At 40.7% G+C, this 16,645-nt stretch overlaps 2 protein-coding genes across 2 annotated transcripts in view; both read right to left on the bottom strand.

The window, feature by feature from the left end:
* Positions 1 to 11,311, bottom strand: part of ZNHIT6 (zinc finger, HIT-type containing 6) — a 33,796-nt gene extending 22,485 nt beyond the window's left edge. The window contains exons 1-5 of the mRNA XM_010006739.1: positions 11,253 to 11,311; positions 10,211 to 10,276; positions 10,008 to 10,114; positions 9,837 to 9,922; positions 8,141 to 8,244 (exon numbers count right to left, since the gene is read on the bottom strand). Of these exons, the coding sequence (XP_010005041.1) occupies positions 8,141 to 8,244; positions 9,837 to 9,922; positions 10,008 to 10,114; positions 10,211 to 10,276; positions 11,253 to 11,311 (422 nt within the window). The remainder of the gene's footprint in view (positions 1 to 8,140; positions 8,245 to 9,836; positions 9,923 to 10,007; positions 10,115 to 10,210; positions 10,277 to 11,252) is intronic.
* A 4,129-nt stretch (positions 11,312 to 15,440) lies between these two features.
* COL24A1 (collagen, type XXIV, alpha 1) overlaps positions 15,441 to 16,645 on the bottom strand; it is a 129,173-nt gene continuing 127,968 nt past the window's right edge. Inside the window, exon 60 of the mRNA XM_010006740.1 lies at positions 15,441 to 15,610. Within this exon, the coding sequence (XP_010005042.1) occupies positions 15,464 to 15,610 (147 nt within the window). The 3' untranslated portion in view covers positions 15,441 to 15,463. The remainder of the gene's footprint in view (positions 15,611 to 16,645) is intronic.

The following is a 16,645-nucleotide window of genomic DNA, read 5'->3' on the forward strand; positions in this document are numbered from 1 at the left end:
CTGCTGAATGTCAAGCCCTCATGGGATAGAAATCTGTTCCTTACAAACACAGGTAAGATTTCACCAATTAACTGAACAACACCATTTCACATTTTAAATGGGAGTATCTTCCAGCTGACTTTCTATATGTATAGCTGCTCTTTAATTTCAGAAAAGGAAACTGCTTTTTGGCTGATCACCCAGGACAGGCCACCAAACCCACACAACAGTAATAGTCAGAGGTCCTAGCTGAGGCTGGGTTCTACATAAAACAGAAGACTCAACTCTTTACAGCAGTCATTATATATTTTTTACAGAAAGGTCAGGAATCTTTTGGTGGAAACCAAAATTTATGTCATGTTGCATTCTCCAGTTTGTTCATTTTAAGACCCATCTCCCCTTTCCAGCAAGCATAATTAATACCTGAGAATAGAAGCTACTGAAGCACAGTTCAGTGCAATATCATCTTAAGAAAGGTAGTGTTACCTGGGGAATACTTTACTAGATTAGGAAATCTCTTTTTTCTTTTTTACTCATCTACAGAAATGCTGCTGAAGTCAACAATGACTTAAGACAAAGCAGTTTTCCTCTCACGGCTTCAAATTCTGCCATTTTGTATGGTAAGTGTACAAATGTCCTAAGGAAAAGCACTGTCTAAAAAGTAGGTGTAAGGCCCTGTGCTCTGGTTCAGAATTTTACAGTCAAGACAAATAGTAAGGATTTGGAAGAGGAAGAAGGGAATGACTACCATTTAGAAATTGGAGGCCAGACATCTATATGAAGCACAAGAACACCTAATTGTACTCCCCCCACATTTTTACATATTTTTTTTTAAACACTACTTAAGACCTATGAATCATTATATCCAGGATAATCCCCATCAGTTATGTAAAGATTCTGGTACTGCAAATAAAAGTAAACACAGTATTGTTCCAACATGTTAACTTGTTTATCAGGAAGATGAAAGACTACCCAGCAGGTTCTGGCTGGCTGCAGAGACAGTAGCATCCAGTAGCAAAACAGGAAACAAATTAGTTGGCTAAGTTAAATTAACTGTTACACCAATTTTTGAATACAAGTAGTTTATAAAAATTTCTCTTATAAAATGAATAATGATTTGGTACCTAATTACTCCTAGGAGAAAACTGAGCCTTACAGTTGAACTATACTTCCTATAGTATAAGTAACATCAGAAGTGTAAAAAGAGCAAGAAATCTAGCTTCAAGGAGCTAGTAATTAGAATAAAAAAACTAATGAAGGCCAAGGTCCCAAAGCAGCATGAGACTCAGCAGAGTTGTGCACCATGCCTTGTGATTATTCCCTTCTATCTGCTCATGTTGAATGAGAAAGCCTTCCTTAAATAAGAAGGAATAGTTAGAGAACATCAGGTCTGACAGAGGTAAGAAGACTGCATGACCAGAGCTGCAGGACAACAAAGAAAACAATAATTACATAGCATATATAACCAGAAGCCACCACAGTATCTATCTTGCCTCATGAATTGTATGTTATTTGTATATTGATATGATACTGTCTTGAAGTACCAAACTGAAAAAAGTGTTGAAATAAAATCAGTGAGTGGAATTTTGGAAGGTTTTTTTGATAAGAAGAGTGAAACAAGGTTTTGCAATACTTCATATTGTCAACTGAAGGAAGCATCAATGCCGCTGTATGCATAGAACAAACTGGAATATCAATAGGATTATGGAACCAGTTTGAATGACTTGGAATTAAGCTTTTGTTTCCTCTCTCAGCCATATGTTAATATCTGGCATTTAACACCGCATGGTATTAATTCAAAGCACCTTCTCAAGGAGACCTTAGTAAAAGTTGGTAATCTTTAGATACAGAAACAGGGTTACTGTCAGTCGCTGCAGGAAACACTCATGATGGGCATATTTATGAAAATACATATAAGGACTGTTCAGATGAGACTTTTGTTACACTTTATTGACCAAAATATGGCTTGCCAGCATTTCTGCATTTAACTATTCATCTTCCACGTTGTTTTTTTTCAAACTGGTCATGTTTAGCTACTCTAAGTGACCAAATTTTTCTGTCTTTCTGTCAAATTTTTAAATAAAGACAACCAAAGCAACTGGAATACTGCAGATCTTCCTCTCCCAGGTGGAAACAGGCAAACCACAACACAGCTCAGACTAACACGTGTAGCTTAGAGGGCTGTCTCTAACACAGGCACTTAAAAAAGAAATGCTTTAGAAGTGTTCCTAGGAATATTCTGTGTCTTCAGGACTAGATGTCACACAGCACATTCACATTTCTCATGAAAGACCAGCTTGGGCTCAATGAAGCAGACTCAGCTCATCACTGGCAGATGTATAATCAGCTTAAGAGGGCTCTTTTCAGACTTTTGCCTTCCCTTCCCCTTGCAGGCACAACCTAAGTCTATGGAATAGCGCACAGTGAGAGCCCTGAATCAGGGAGCCTCAACACTGAAGTGAAAAAGATCATTTGTCAAAAAGTATCACTTGGAAAAACAGAAATGTTGATGTTTTTTCAGCATGTAAATTCTGAAACTGCAGTTAATTACTTAGTCTCTCTTCAAAGTGCTCTTGCCTGAAAGTAAATGGCAAGCAGAAAGAGGTAAGATAGATTAAAAACTGGGAAAAAAAAAGAAGAGCTTAGAATTGTAAGTCAAGTTTTGAAAAACAACCTGCAGGATGCTTGTTATTAACATGAAGCATCCCTCACCTTCACTGATCTTTTCCCAGTTAGAGAATTGATGTCAACTGTAGATGCTATCAAAGCTCCTTCACAACAAGTTCTGATTAAAATTAGGTATCCTGGCTCCAGACCTCACTGACTTCATTTTCCATTATGGCTCACTGGGGTAGTATTTCCTTCAAATACAAATGACATGTACTATGCTCATTTTCTAAAAGATAATGCTTAATTGAGTAAAGACATCTGCAGTTGAGTAACAGCTCACTGCATGAAGTGTTCCATGCTGCTCAGCTGCCATGGAACACCACTCCACAGTTTTCTTGAATACCGAGACACTGACTATAAAACTACCAAATGGCAGAGATCTGGATGAGGCACAAGCCCATCCTTGATGTCAGTAAAAGCAGCATCATAGCCCATCCCTGCATTGCTTGGCTTCACATCCTATTTTGGCTACTTCAGAAGCATGGAAAGTGATCAGAGAGAAAAAGAGGAGCCAAGTACCTCTTTCCCTGCGTGAGATGTAGCTGCAAATTATGTTCAGAACTGCACAGCCTGTTCTGCAATTACTGTTCTTCTCAAGACAAGTAACTGTCTCCCTTACATTTCTCCTAAAACTAACAAAAAAATATATATATTTCTATATTCAATTGTCATTTTCACAGAACTACATGTAAATAACATAAAAAATTTTAACAGCAACAACTAGATAATTTTTATTTCTGATGTTACAAAGACAACAGCAGGATATACAAAGTGACTATTACCTCCACCTAGCTCTCAGGACAACTGCAACATTTCCCACTAACTCTTATAGTTAATGTAGTACCTATAAAGATGTTCCACATACTTCGGGTGTAGGCAGTACAGCTGCTGGGAATTAAAGGACAGATCTACCAAGGATTCTGGGACTTGGACAGTTAAGTGCCTTGGTAGATTTTTAGAAGTGTCCAATGTTTATATATTTTTTTTTTAAATTATGAAATATCTCATAAAGGTTATCTTTTCTTACCTAGGCTTCTCTGAAAAGTCATTTTTGCCTAGATTGCAGAAGGTTTTATGTACATAAAATCTCTGATGTGCATGTATACATATATGTAAAATAAAATACATATTGACAAAAAATTCCAAATTCATCATGTCTTAAGATATCAATTGTTCTGGCTCTGCAGAAATACTTCACTGCCTGCCTGTCGAACCCTGCGATTCACAGATGACTTTGTTTCTATTTACCAATTAATATTCTTAAAATGTTTCGAAATTAGCATAGAGGACATGTTTACATCACAGTGCAAATACTGTAGTTATTTCCTGAATTGATTAGTTATTTTGAATTGATAAAAGAGATGAAAAGGACATAAAGTAGGTTAATGAAGGGCAAGTAATTCTTTAATTTGTCAATATCTGGTGTTCTCACTTAATGCACTGAAGTTTCTTATTTACAGCTTTGGATAATAATGCCTTCTCAGCTTTCTTAAGCAATGAAGAGTCAACCAAAGCAAGTCACTAAATTCTCTAGTGGATTAAGAAAGGTAAAACTTAATATAAGAGAACCAACAGAAGTGTGATGATTTCTCCCCCTCCAATTCTGTGTTCCTGGTGCGACACAAAAGATTTCCATTTTCTTGAAACTTCATCAAGCTAATTCCTGCATTTTATATATAAACAATAAAACTGAAATATTTCTACTGAAAGTTCCTGTGTTTCCTAGCTACAGTAAACAGCAAGACCATCAACGAAGGCACTGAAGCACACTTCCCTCCTAACACATATGGTCTGCTATCAAGAGGCTTCCCAACAGCAGGAGATGTAACTAACCATGTGTTGCAATAATCAAACACGTGGGCTTGAACTCAAGAGTTCTGCATAAATCAAAGGGACATGGTCAAGGCTTAGTAACCCAAACTGTAATACTCTTTAAATAAAACTAATGTCCTCTTTAACTTCTGCAATAAAAAAACATCACCATCAGATTTACTAAGAGAATGAGACATTACAGTTGCTAAAAAAGAAACAAAATAATCCCAGGTACAGAACTCTGTCAGTACTCATCTTCACACGAGGATGTTCTGAAAAGCTACTGATTTACTGAAATACATGAAGATCCTGCTCTCTGATTACTCCGGAGCAGCATTCCTATGCCTGGGAACTTACTTTAGCCGGTCGTAGAAAGCAAGCAAAACTATGTGCTAAGTAACAACTTAACTCAAGTTTAACAGCTCCAACAGTTTAATGTTAGCCCAAAAACCAGCTCAGATAACTTTTTCAAGATCAGGAGCACTTCCAACAGTTAATTTTAATTACCCCTACATAGCGAAGGATTAGAGTTGACATTTTAGGGCATTCAGATGTACTTCACAGTAGCTTCTGTAAGACTAATGATCTCTTAAACGATGCTGATCTCAAATCTCCACACTACATTTTATTCTCAGAATTAAATTGAAAAAGAGGGACCATGGTAAAGATTCCTCCTTCTCCCAAATATATAAGCTGACCAAATGCTCCCAAGCTGCAGGCATATCTTTCTCCAAGAAGAAGACTTGTAGCTCTCTGACCGCTCTTGGCGGGGAGGAGAAGCAAGAAGGATTTTGTCTGGAAGATGCTGTGAATGCAGCTCAAGAAAGCAGGAGGGTCAGCCCAGGGAAGCACAGACTGCAGAGTGGGGAGAGCTGCACTGCCCCATTTCAGCCTCTCAAGGCTGTCATCATCTCTTGACATAGAACCAGGAGCCACGGAGTTGTGAGCTCCTTCACTTCTTCCTGTTTGCTCTGCTGGCTGGAGCTCCCCAGTTGCTGCCTCAGGCATCATCCTGGTCACATTCTCTGCCCCATTCCCAGAGGCTGTCTATCCCAGCAGGCCACCCCAACTCCACAGCAGCACATGTCCAGAAGTGGAACTATCACTTCAGGGCAAAGCAGCACACTGAGAACAGGGCACACTGAGTAAGGTGTCCTAAGCCATCTCCAAGCCAGATGTTCCATGAGTTCACAAACTGGACTCAGACTCTACTTCCAAACAACCCTGCTTTATATGGATATTAAATATTACCAGTTAGTCTAATCCATGTGTTGCCGAGCATTGGCATATATGGTTTCACAACAACGAATTTAGGAAACAAACTAATGGAAACCAGGAAATGAAGAATCTGGTGAACACATCCAAACAACCACTGACCTGACCTCCAGAGCTGGCAAGGGTAGGGGATGACACAAGAATACATCTTGTACTTCCTAGCTTTGGATTACTTTCATTCCTGCCTGTACAGCCTCACAGCTTGGCTCGCATGGAGAACATGAAGAGGACATCAGAGAAGACTGTTTTCAGCTTTCCACGCACATATGCTGAGCAGCTTCCCACCTTCCCTCTCAGGAGTAACCCTTCAACAAATCTCGACTGACAAACAGCATAAAAATGCGTTCAGATGCACAGAAGAGTAGTTACACCAGACCCTGACCAGTATCAGGTGTTAAGCTCATATAACACAACCATTTGTACAGCTTTACCCCACTTGAATGTGATAATCAACAGAATGCTATGGATGTCATGAAGTAACATGGGATAGGTGTTAAATGGCTGATACTCACTGGTTCAGTCAAACCTGAGGTTTAATTCCTCAGGAAACCATTTAAAGAGAGTAAGCAAAACATGCCAACAAACAAAAAATCTGCATCACTGAATCAGAACAGTCCACTCCAGTGTGAGGAACAGCAGCTGCAAAAGAGAGGAAACATGTCCTTTGTGTAGTATTCACTGAGCATATTCCATACCCTTGGACAGCACTTATAGGAAAGACACACTTACTTCCTACCCTCTTAAGAACAGAGAATACTACCATGTTCTTTCAATGGGATGTGAATGACCCCTAAAGGCTAGCATTCCAAAACAAGGTCAACAAAAAAAATACTCAAGGACCTCACAGTTGACAAAAACCAGTAAGGCATACTCCCAGACAGCCTGTGAAATATTTCCATGCCTATTTGCCAATAAGTCTCTTTCCTTGCCACATCCTCTTACTTTTTGTATCTGCTTCTGCTAAACAACACAAAGCACGTGACAGGCGTGAAAGTGTAATCTGCTCAAAGCTTGATGTGTTCCCAATGCAAGCTACAATTCAGTGTGTGCCCAAAAAAGCTTTCTAAAGAACTGAAAAATATTGTACATGATGGTAAACTTCTGTCAGTACAGCATAATACCATGCCCTGTATCTGCGATTTCTCTGTTGTTCTCTCCTTCTCTTAGTTACTGATCCAAACACTGCTGGGTTTTTGCACTTGCTCTGACTTTTACAGACTACTCAAAACAACAAGATGTTGTTTTATTCACCACATTAAGGAAATTCCCCAGGAAAATTAAACTCATCTCTATGCTTGAAGTTCTTGAACAGCACCAGACCAGCACAAGACATCTGTACAAGGCAGATGCAGCCAAGGGAGTCAGGGCAGAGGCAGATGGCCTCTGCTCCCGTGACTAACATCTGCAAGGTCTGGGCTGATCCTCTGGCCTGTTCTGAGGGGGGAACCTCCGTGATCTATAAACCTGGGGTAAAAGGAGGAGAAAACGCCCCAGATTTCCTTTCTTTCCATCGGACCACTCAGGGTTTTATCTAGCAGAATCGGTAAAATATGCAACTTGAAAAGTTTACACTGCCATGTCTGCTAAAAACGAAGCCATCTGCGGCACCGAGAGGCCGCGCTCCCGCCCCGAGCACCGAGGGGCCGCGCTCCCGCCCGGCACCGGAGCCGCGGGAAGGGCGAGGGGCGGAGCTGCCCGGCGGGTCTGGCGCAGCCCGAGGGCGCCCCCCGGAGGCAGCTCTGGGAGCTCCCCCTGCTTCCTGCCACTGCGACATACTGAGTATTCCTTTTTAATCTCTTTTTGGTTTTACTGTGAAAATACTTTAAAATAAAAGCTATGGATAGCAGATAAAACGCACAGAGTGGATAAAGAGACGATAATTTTAAGTCTCCTTTGTTTTTTTTCGTTAATTCTTCTCTGTCTGCCCTTGTCCCTCCAGGCCATGCTGAGTGGAGCACCCACATCCTCCAGCTGACTGCCAGCAGGGCATGAGAGACCCTCACTGGAAGCACCTCCAAGCTTCTAGCCAGCCTTGTCAGGGAGAGAGAGTTTTGCAGTAATTCTGCATCAATCCTCTATCTTAAACCTTCACAGAAGTGTTCCCTTCTTCCAGCAACAACACACCATGTTCACTGAAGATGGAAAAACACAACACTTGATTCTTCCTGTTACTCAATGTTGGTATTTTTCAAAATAAAGCATAAACTGCATAAGATGTTAAAATTGAGCACAAAGAACATAAAAAGCCAAATCCTGCAGCACAAAATATTAAATCTAGATAGCTTCTGTAAAACATACATCTATCAGATTCTAAAAGCAATCATAGCAGTGTGAATTCAGATTCTCATCATTATGTGTTCAATGAAAACAAAACACCACTGACTATAACCAGCTGAAGACTCACATGCAACTGAAGGTGGTGGAATTTTCTCTTCTTTTTGTGAATCCAATGGGCAGTGTCCTCAGGTCAATACCACACCTTCGAGCTCTGTTTCTCAAGCAATATAACTAGCAAAAGATAAAAATGATAAAAAATCTGACCAACATATTCAAAACATGGAAGTTTAACAAGAAAACAATAATGCAGACAAGAATTATGGGAAAACTGTAGAAAAGGCCACATTTAATTAAGTACTTCCCTTCATTAAAAAAAAACCCAACATCTGGAACAAAAAAAAAGTTAAAGAAGTCAGCCTAGAAACTATCTGAAACATTTTCAGGTGAAGTTTTTCCATAGTTAAAAAACAACATGCAATCATCTCTTTGCAGTAAAACACACTGTCGAAGCCACAGCCAGCCACTGTGGGTGTAACACCACCCACAGAGCCTTTTTTAGGGCTAAAACCTCACCAGCAGAAGGGATGCACAAGCATCATTTCAGCCACTCTAACAAACTGCAAGCTGAAGGCACCACGAAGGGTATCATCCCACAAACATTCCTGGTACCAGACCACAAAAACTGCTACCCACATAGCATCTCATCAACTTCAGTGCATGTTTCCAAGACATGGAGGTGGTAAGCACAAACACCCCCACACACACAGAAGATGACTTCAGCCGCAGAGACAGCTGGATCTGCTGAATTTACTTTGTCAATAACATGAATTCTCTCCAGCTGAGTTTAGAGCTGTATTTAAAGGTATCTTCGCAACACTGGAAAACACAGCCCTGATGCCTTTCTGTGACGTATTCATGAGACAAAGTATTTTGGTGCAGATTTTGGTCTTCCAGGATTGTTTTTTTCCTTCTTAATCTTGGTGTTCACAGTTTATCGTCATAGGACCTTCAGGAAATGCCATACATTTCTGTGATCTCACTAATGCTTTACTGGAATTGGAATGCTTTTACTTCGTTGTTGCTTACATTTACTGTTTGCACAACTCTAGTTACCTTCATTTGGTATATGGGGAAGCCTGTAATAATTTTTAGGCAATTAATAAATACATTGTTTACACTTGGGAAATCTGTACTTAAAAATTCAAAAAAGTTGTGGAGGTAGAAGGAAACACACAGGCTTTCTTAACACACATCTATCACCAAACAGCAAGAATGGTCAATGCATTAATTTTCTGTCTCTCTAATTCAAGAGGGATAGGGATGCACTGGAAACAGTCCAACAGAGGTTACAGGAATGATTAAGGGACTGGAACATCTCATATGATGTCATACTAAGAAAGGGTAAGAGACCTCGGGCTGCTTAGTCTTAAGAAGACTAAAACGGGACCTTATTCATGTCTACAAGTATCTGAAGGGTGGATGTCAAGAATGTGTCGGTCTCTTTTCAGTGGTACCCCATGATAGGAAGAGGGAAACAGCACCAAGCTACAACACAGGAAGTTCCACCTCAACATGAGGAAGAATTTCTTTACTGTGAGGGTGACAGAGCACTGGAACAGGCCGCCCAGAGAGGCTGTGGAGGCTCCTTCGCTGGAGACTTTGAAGACCCGCCTCGACACGTTCCTGTGTGATCCTCCCTAGGTGTTCCTGCTGCAGCAGGGGGATTGGACTTGATGATCTTCAGAGGCCCCTTCCAACCCTTATGATTCTATGATTCAGCCAACCCTGTCACCAATGGAACAAGCTGCTAATGTAAAACTCACAAGTTTTTTTGTTGAGGGACTATGCACAGTAGGATGCCGAGCAGCAGCATCAGCTGTCCTTCCTACATCTTCCAGGAAGCGGTAATCTGAAGGTAAAAGAACGAGAAAGAAAAATGTAGTGCTAACATAGTAAAACCAATTAATTTCAAAAAGCACAAGGAATATTCTTACCACTCAAAAGGTTCAAGTCAGTAAATTCATTTACAGAGATAAACGCTGTTTTATCCCTGACTCCATTACAGCTCAGTGCAAGCTTATGCTTCTTTACACACAACAGACTGAAATGGTAAAAAGAAAAACATCAACATGCCACATTTAGCTCATGAGTGGGTGAAAAAAAAAACAACAAACAGTTTAATTCAGATATCAGATACCTGCAGGAATATTTCATGCACCGTGGACACCTGTACTTTGCCTCCTCTTCGCTACATGTTTCACATCTGAAAGAAGCAAAAAGTACCTCTTAATATAAGTGGCACTTTTGTGCCTGACTGGCCTGAGAAGGTCAACAACCAGGTGCTATGACATCAACTGGCATTTTCAGAAAAAGTTATCTGAAGTCTGGAAGAAGAAAGAGAAAATACAAATACCCTGGATCACAATGGTGGCACACTACATACTGAAAGCTTTAGGGAATACCTCCAAAGCCACACAGAGTCTTATCTATATTAAAACAGAGTGCAAAAATGCTTGAAAGAGAAAAGTGCCATGCTAACTGCAGTGTTGAAAGCATAGCAAGGCTCTACTAGCTTATGCTTTGTGGCCTGGTTGTACCAGTGCTCTTCTTCATTTACATCACCTGTAGTATGCATGGTACCATACTGGCTGACAACGCTCCCAGTTTTAGTCAGATAGAAAATAAATCTTCAGGATTCACACTAAAACCAGACACTGCATCCCATTTTTTTCAGTGAAACAAAAAGGCCATGACAATATTTTCCAAAAAACCTCTGGCTGTTAGCAGTGCAAACCCCAAAGTCAGGGAACCTCTCACTCATAATGTATAAGCTTTAACGAACACAGCTAATAAATATTATTGCATTAAAAAAGCTTCCTCTACAAATACAATATTCTGCTTTTTAGCTAAGCTATTAGATGTTTCTCCTATTCTTAGGAAAAAGTTCTTGACATATTAACCCAACTGTCACTTTTCATTTACTCTGACAAATTAAGAGGAGAAACAACCCTCCTCTAACAACAGCAAAGTTTTCAAGGATGTCACAACCCAAGCACCTTCAGCCACTCGAGGAAACGCCAGCCTCAGAGCAGTGTTCCTTCCTCCTCCCACCCTGCTCGCTGCCAGGTGGCACCGCAGGTGTCAAGGACAAGTTCTGCAGTCCCACCTCCTAGGGCGAAGGTGCCTCTCTGTACTGGAGCATCATGTATTGCAGCAACAGAGAAGAAAGGTTCACACACCGCAAAACAGGAATAGGAAATACTCTGAACAAGGATTCCTTTTTCCTATTTCTGAGCATCCCCGCAGTGCCCCGAGCACATCAGCAGCTCAGCGGCAACGCCAGGAGGAACCTTCGCCCGGTGCCACCCGCCCGCAGGCCCAGCCAGGGGCAGAGGCCGCTCCCATTATAGGAAACATACCAGCTAAAAAGAGATGTAACATGAATAAAAGTATTATTAGTGCTAGAATGATGTTAAGGCACAGAGCAAAACAAATGTTAGCGTTTAAAAAGGACTTATATATTAGACAGAAGTGTCGTATATATGATATCTTTTGCCAAATAAGCATATTTACTACACTAATTCAAGGTATTGTAAGGTACAACCTGTAGAAAAGAAAAATCTAGGTTACCATAGCTCACTGAAACCAGATAGCATCTACACCAAATATTACCGAAACATTTCAGAAAGCAGAAAACCAAAGATGATTGCTCAATAAGGACTCTACGAACTTCATAGTTCTAGTAATCCTTAATAAACCCACACTTAATCCCCAGTCCATTAACTGTTGGCCTAGCTTAAATCCCTCTTTCCTCATAATTGATACTTCTTAACTTGTAAGATTCACATCTCAAAATCAGAAGTCAAAGTAGAAAACTAGTATGACTTATAACTTTTAAGTTTATACTGCTGGGCTCATCTACAGCCTCTTGAACATTAGATACAGATAAATCACCCATAAAGCAAAAAAGTAGATACTAAGTCACTCTCCTGAACAGAAGTCAGTTAATGGTGACAGATAAATGTTGCCATCTACAAAAAGTTTTCACCTCCAGTGTTCCCCCAGATTACCTTCTCTGTTTCTCTTCCAAATCTATCAGTCCACTGATAGCAACATGCCTTGGTCTTTGTTTCCAACATTAGACCAAATGTATAACTTATAGAATCATAGAATCATAGAATCATAGAATCTTAGGGGCTGGAAGGGACCTCGAGAGATCATCTAGTCCAACCCCCCTGCCAGAGCAGGGTCACCTAGAGTACATCACACAGGAACTCATCCAGGTGGGTTTTGAATGTCTCCAGTGAGGGAGACTCCACAACCTCCCTGGGCAGTCTGTTCCAGTGCTCTGTCACTCTTACAGTAAAAAAATTTTTTCGGATATTCACCTTGAACTTCCTATGCTCCAATTTACACCCATTACCCCTTGTCCTATCACTGGTCATCACTGAGAAAAGCCTAACTCCGTCCCCCTGACACTCACCCCTTACATATTTGTAAACATTGATGAGGTCACCCCTCAGTCTCCTTTTCTCCAAGCTAAAGAGACCCAGCTCCCTCAGCCTTTCCTCATAAGGGAGATGTTCCACTCCCCTAATCATCTTCGTAGCTCTGCGCTGGACTCTTTCGAGCAGTTCCCTGTCCTTTTTGAACTGAGGGGCCCAGAACTGGACACAATACTCCAGATGTGGCCTCACCAATGCAGAATAGAGGGGGAGGAGAACCTCTCTTGACCTACTAACCACACCCTTTCTAATGCACCCCAGGATGCCATTGGCCTTCTTGGCCACAAGGGCACATTGCTGGCTCATGGTCATCCTCCTGTCTACCAGGACCCCCAGGTCTCTTTCACCTACACTACTCTCCAGCAGTTCAGCCCCCAACCTGTACTGGGACATGGTGTTGTTCTTCCCCAAATGTAAAACTCTGCACTTCCCCTTGTTGAATTTCATCATGTTTCTCCCCGCCCAATTCTCCAACCTATCTAAGTCTCTCTGAATGGCAGCACAGCCTTCTGGTGTGTCAGCCACTCCTCCCAGCTTAGTGTCATCAGCAAACTTGCTGAGGGTACATTCTATACCCTCATCCAGGTCGTTGATGAAGATGTTGAACAACACCGGTCCCAGTACCGACCCCTGTGGGACTCCACTAGTCACACACCTCCAACCAGATTCTGCCCCATTGACTACAACTCTCTGACTCCTTCCTTTCAACCAGTTCCTAATCCACCTCACTTCCTGATCACCAAACCCATACCTAATCAACTTTTCTACAAGGATGCTGTGGGATGCTGTGGGAGACGGTATCAAAAAATCAAGATAAACCACATCTACCGCTCTACCATCATCTAATCTAATCTAATCTAATCTAATCTAATCTAATCTAATCTAATCCAAGGAAGAGATGAAATGCTGCTCTTGTAATCCAGAGCAGGGCTTGCTCTAAGGTTAGCAAAGTAGGCGACCACCTCAGAAATCACAATCAATGAATTGCAGGTCACAGGCACTTGTTGACGCCCTGGGACAACACGGCAGCAGATCTGCTGCCAGCGCCTTCAGGAGCTCCAGCGAAGGTGTCCGAACGCAAGAGGCTTCCAGGCCACGCACAGCACCGAGTGCCTCTGCTGTCTGTTTTAAAAACAGATTATTTCTGAGACATACTGATATAAACCATAAAAATAGGCTATAAACAATTTCCAAAAATAGCATGATGGGACCAATACAAATATACATGAAGCAGAGCATTTTCTAAAACATTGCTTTCTTAAAAAATGAATCCATTTATCACAACATCAGCTCCACAGCCAAACCAGGAGCAAATGTGAAGTGATGTTGCCAGAGTGTAACAATCTTGAAAACACAGAAAGCAAGACGTGTTCTCTAACCTCTGCTGTCACACTGCAACTGCTTTGTCTTTAGCTTTACCAGATTTTCTCAAAAGGAACAAACCCTGTGCTTCAATATAAAATGTAAAGTGGAGCACACACATACATTACTTTGTAAAAGCCAACACTCCCGCAGCATTCCAGGGCACGAAGCTGCGTGCTGCCTCCCTGGCAAAGGAGGCACTGCCACAGGTACTTCACTAGAGGATCGTCACCGGTACCGAGAATGAGCTATGCAGTAGGAAACAGAACAGTGAGAGACAAACAGGTAGCTTGGAAGCTTATTTTATTATACTTTAGTAAGTAGGGTTTCCTGCGGATCAAGACAGCTAAGCAAGTTGTTTGAACACTTCTCTGCTTCCCAGTATAGTCTGGTATCATCTTGCTGTGTACTACTGAGCAGAATTTGGTTTGGTAATAGATAGAGAACAATTGTTATAAACAATGTTTTTCCTAATGGTAAAGTTGTTATTTTTTTTAATAAAAGTTGAACATTTTAGGCTTCATTTAAAAACACTGAAATGACCTAATAATGCAAAAATTTAATTGCTCTGTTGGTGAAATGCTGATTATAACTTAACAGCTGCCATTCAGAAGACATGCTGTTGTAGATTTTTTTTTCCCACAAGTTACAAAATATATACACAATATATCATCTTAAGATGTCTTTGGCATTCAAAATCTCAACTGAAATACAGAATCTAAAACTCAAAACTATGGTAGGTAACTCTTCTACAACAATTTTTACAATGAGTGTAAAGCTAACTTCTGAATATATGCATCATATACAATGTGCTGTCTCATACACCATTTCCAGAACAGTACACAAAAATATTTTAAACAAGAAATCCACATAAATAATGTTTCCATTGTAGTGAAGTATCTGACCAATGGTTTAAAATAAGTACTTTTACAACAGAAACATATCCTGATGTAACCAGCACATACAGTCTGAACGATAAAAGGGGACTCAAATAATCTCTGGTAAAGCCACAAGCACCTTGTGTTATGAAGAGCACCAAGGCAACAGGGACAGGAAACACAAAAGAGGTAGTGTGCCATCTGTTAAGATGTGTGTGTCCACAAAGGACTATCCTAAAACAATGTTTAAGAAAAGATTGTATTGTGGCATAATTCACTTCTCATATACAAGCTATTGCACATTGAGGAGCATTAGCCAGTACTGCTCCTTAGTATTGTTATGCTTCCAGCTTTCCTCAGGATGGTTTTGGTTTGGGGTTTTTTTTTGCAATACTGTTAAAGAGATTGCTAGGAACACTAGAGGTCCTGAAAAATTCCACATTCAGATATTCAGTTCCAGGAAATTACGCAAGAAAGCACCAACTGATTAAAAAATATTTTATCAAAGTTGTAGTCGTCTTTCTTTCCTTTTTAAACGTCATTTCTCCTTAGGAGGAAGTCTTTTTCTTGCTGAGGTTCTCTAAACAACACTGTTCAAAATGGTTCTTCGGTTCCCTAGTAATTTTGCCTGTAAGGGATGGTTACTTTTCCATTCAAGCTATGCATCAATTCCATGTTGATGCAAAAAATACTAGGACAGAAACCTTAAAGGAAGCACACTGAACCACTTTCAATGAAGTGCTGCTGTCCTGGTTTGAGATGAGGAAGTGCATTAACTTGAACAACTGGAAGCTGATTAGTGTCCTGAGTGTGAAAGAAGAACTGTGTTTTATGCCAGCTGCCATCTTCAATCTGCAACACACAGAAGCAGAACATTAGATTAATATCAAACATGAGCTTCAAGACACAAGTGGAAAACTGTGCTTAAAGAGTGAAAGCAGAAGTGCACAGAAACATTTCTTCTCCCAGCAGTCCCCCAAAAAACCCAACAAAATAAACCTGTGTCATTTAACAAATGCAATTTCTCCCATGTAATAATACCATGAGTACTCCTGGCAAACTGTAAAAACGTTTTGTAAAAAAGCTCAGCCCAGAATTCAGCTGGAGTGGATCCAGACACAGTGCACGAGGGCTCAGAGCAGAGTGCCTGTCACTTTGCAAGCAGCCCTGGGCTCAGACTCACTCTCAGGTCGCTTGCTGAGTTCACCAAATCTCAGAAGTAGTTCTCAGGTTATGAACTCTACAGTCACTTATGTGACTCTCTAGGCCCTTGAAGAATAATCGTGGGGAATGAGCACTGCATTTTTGCCATGAACTTTGGATTGATTATTCCAATCCTTTAAAAATCTCAGTAACAAATTGATGCCTCATAAAAATTCTAAAATAACATTTTAACATTATCTGAGGCTGGCGCTGTCTTGTTTGCAATCACTCCATTCTTAAAAAGCATGAAGTGGACACCACTGAAAAGTGAAATGTCTGCAGAGAGGGAAATACGCGAGATCCTGCACCAGATCTGTATAATACATAGTTTCCCACAGAAAGAGCAACAAACCACATAGAATCTCACAGAAAAATGGCACTTCTCAATAGCCATCACTCTATGCCTTAGTTTTTCTCAGTGACTAAAACAGTCCCAAACAGACTGGGAGGTGGGGGAAAGGGGCTTCAATTGCCAGACCTCAGCTCCATGACATAGGCTAGAGCATCTCATTAGCATGTGCTAATAAAGGTTGAAAGCATAACAGCTTCAAAGTGCCTCAATAAAACTTTCTGTCTTGAGATTAAAAATCTCATTTGACACCCCCATACGTTATGGAACCAGTCTCATGTCTTTCATTACAATAAATGAAAATAGAGCTATAAAACACTGGAAATGTAAAGTCC

The sequence above is a fragment of the Chaetura pelagica genome, unplaced genomic scaffold, assembly GCF_000747805.2.
Source record: "Chaetura pelagica isolate M959 unplaced genomic scaffold, ChaPel_1.0 scaffold69, whole genome shotgun sequence".
Taxonomy (NCBI): Eukaryota; Metazoa; Chordata; class Aves; order Apodiformes; family Apodidae; genus Chaetura; species Chaetura pelagica.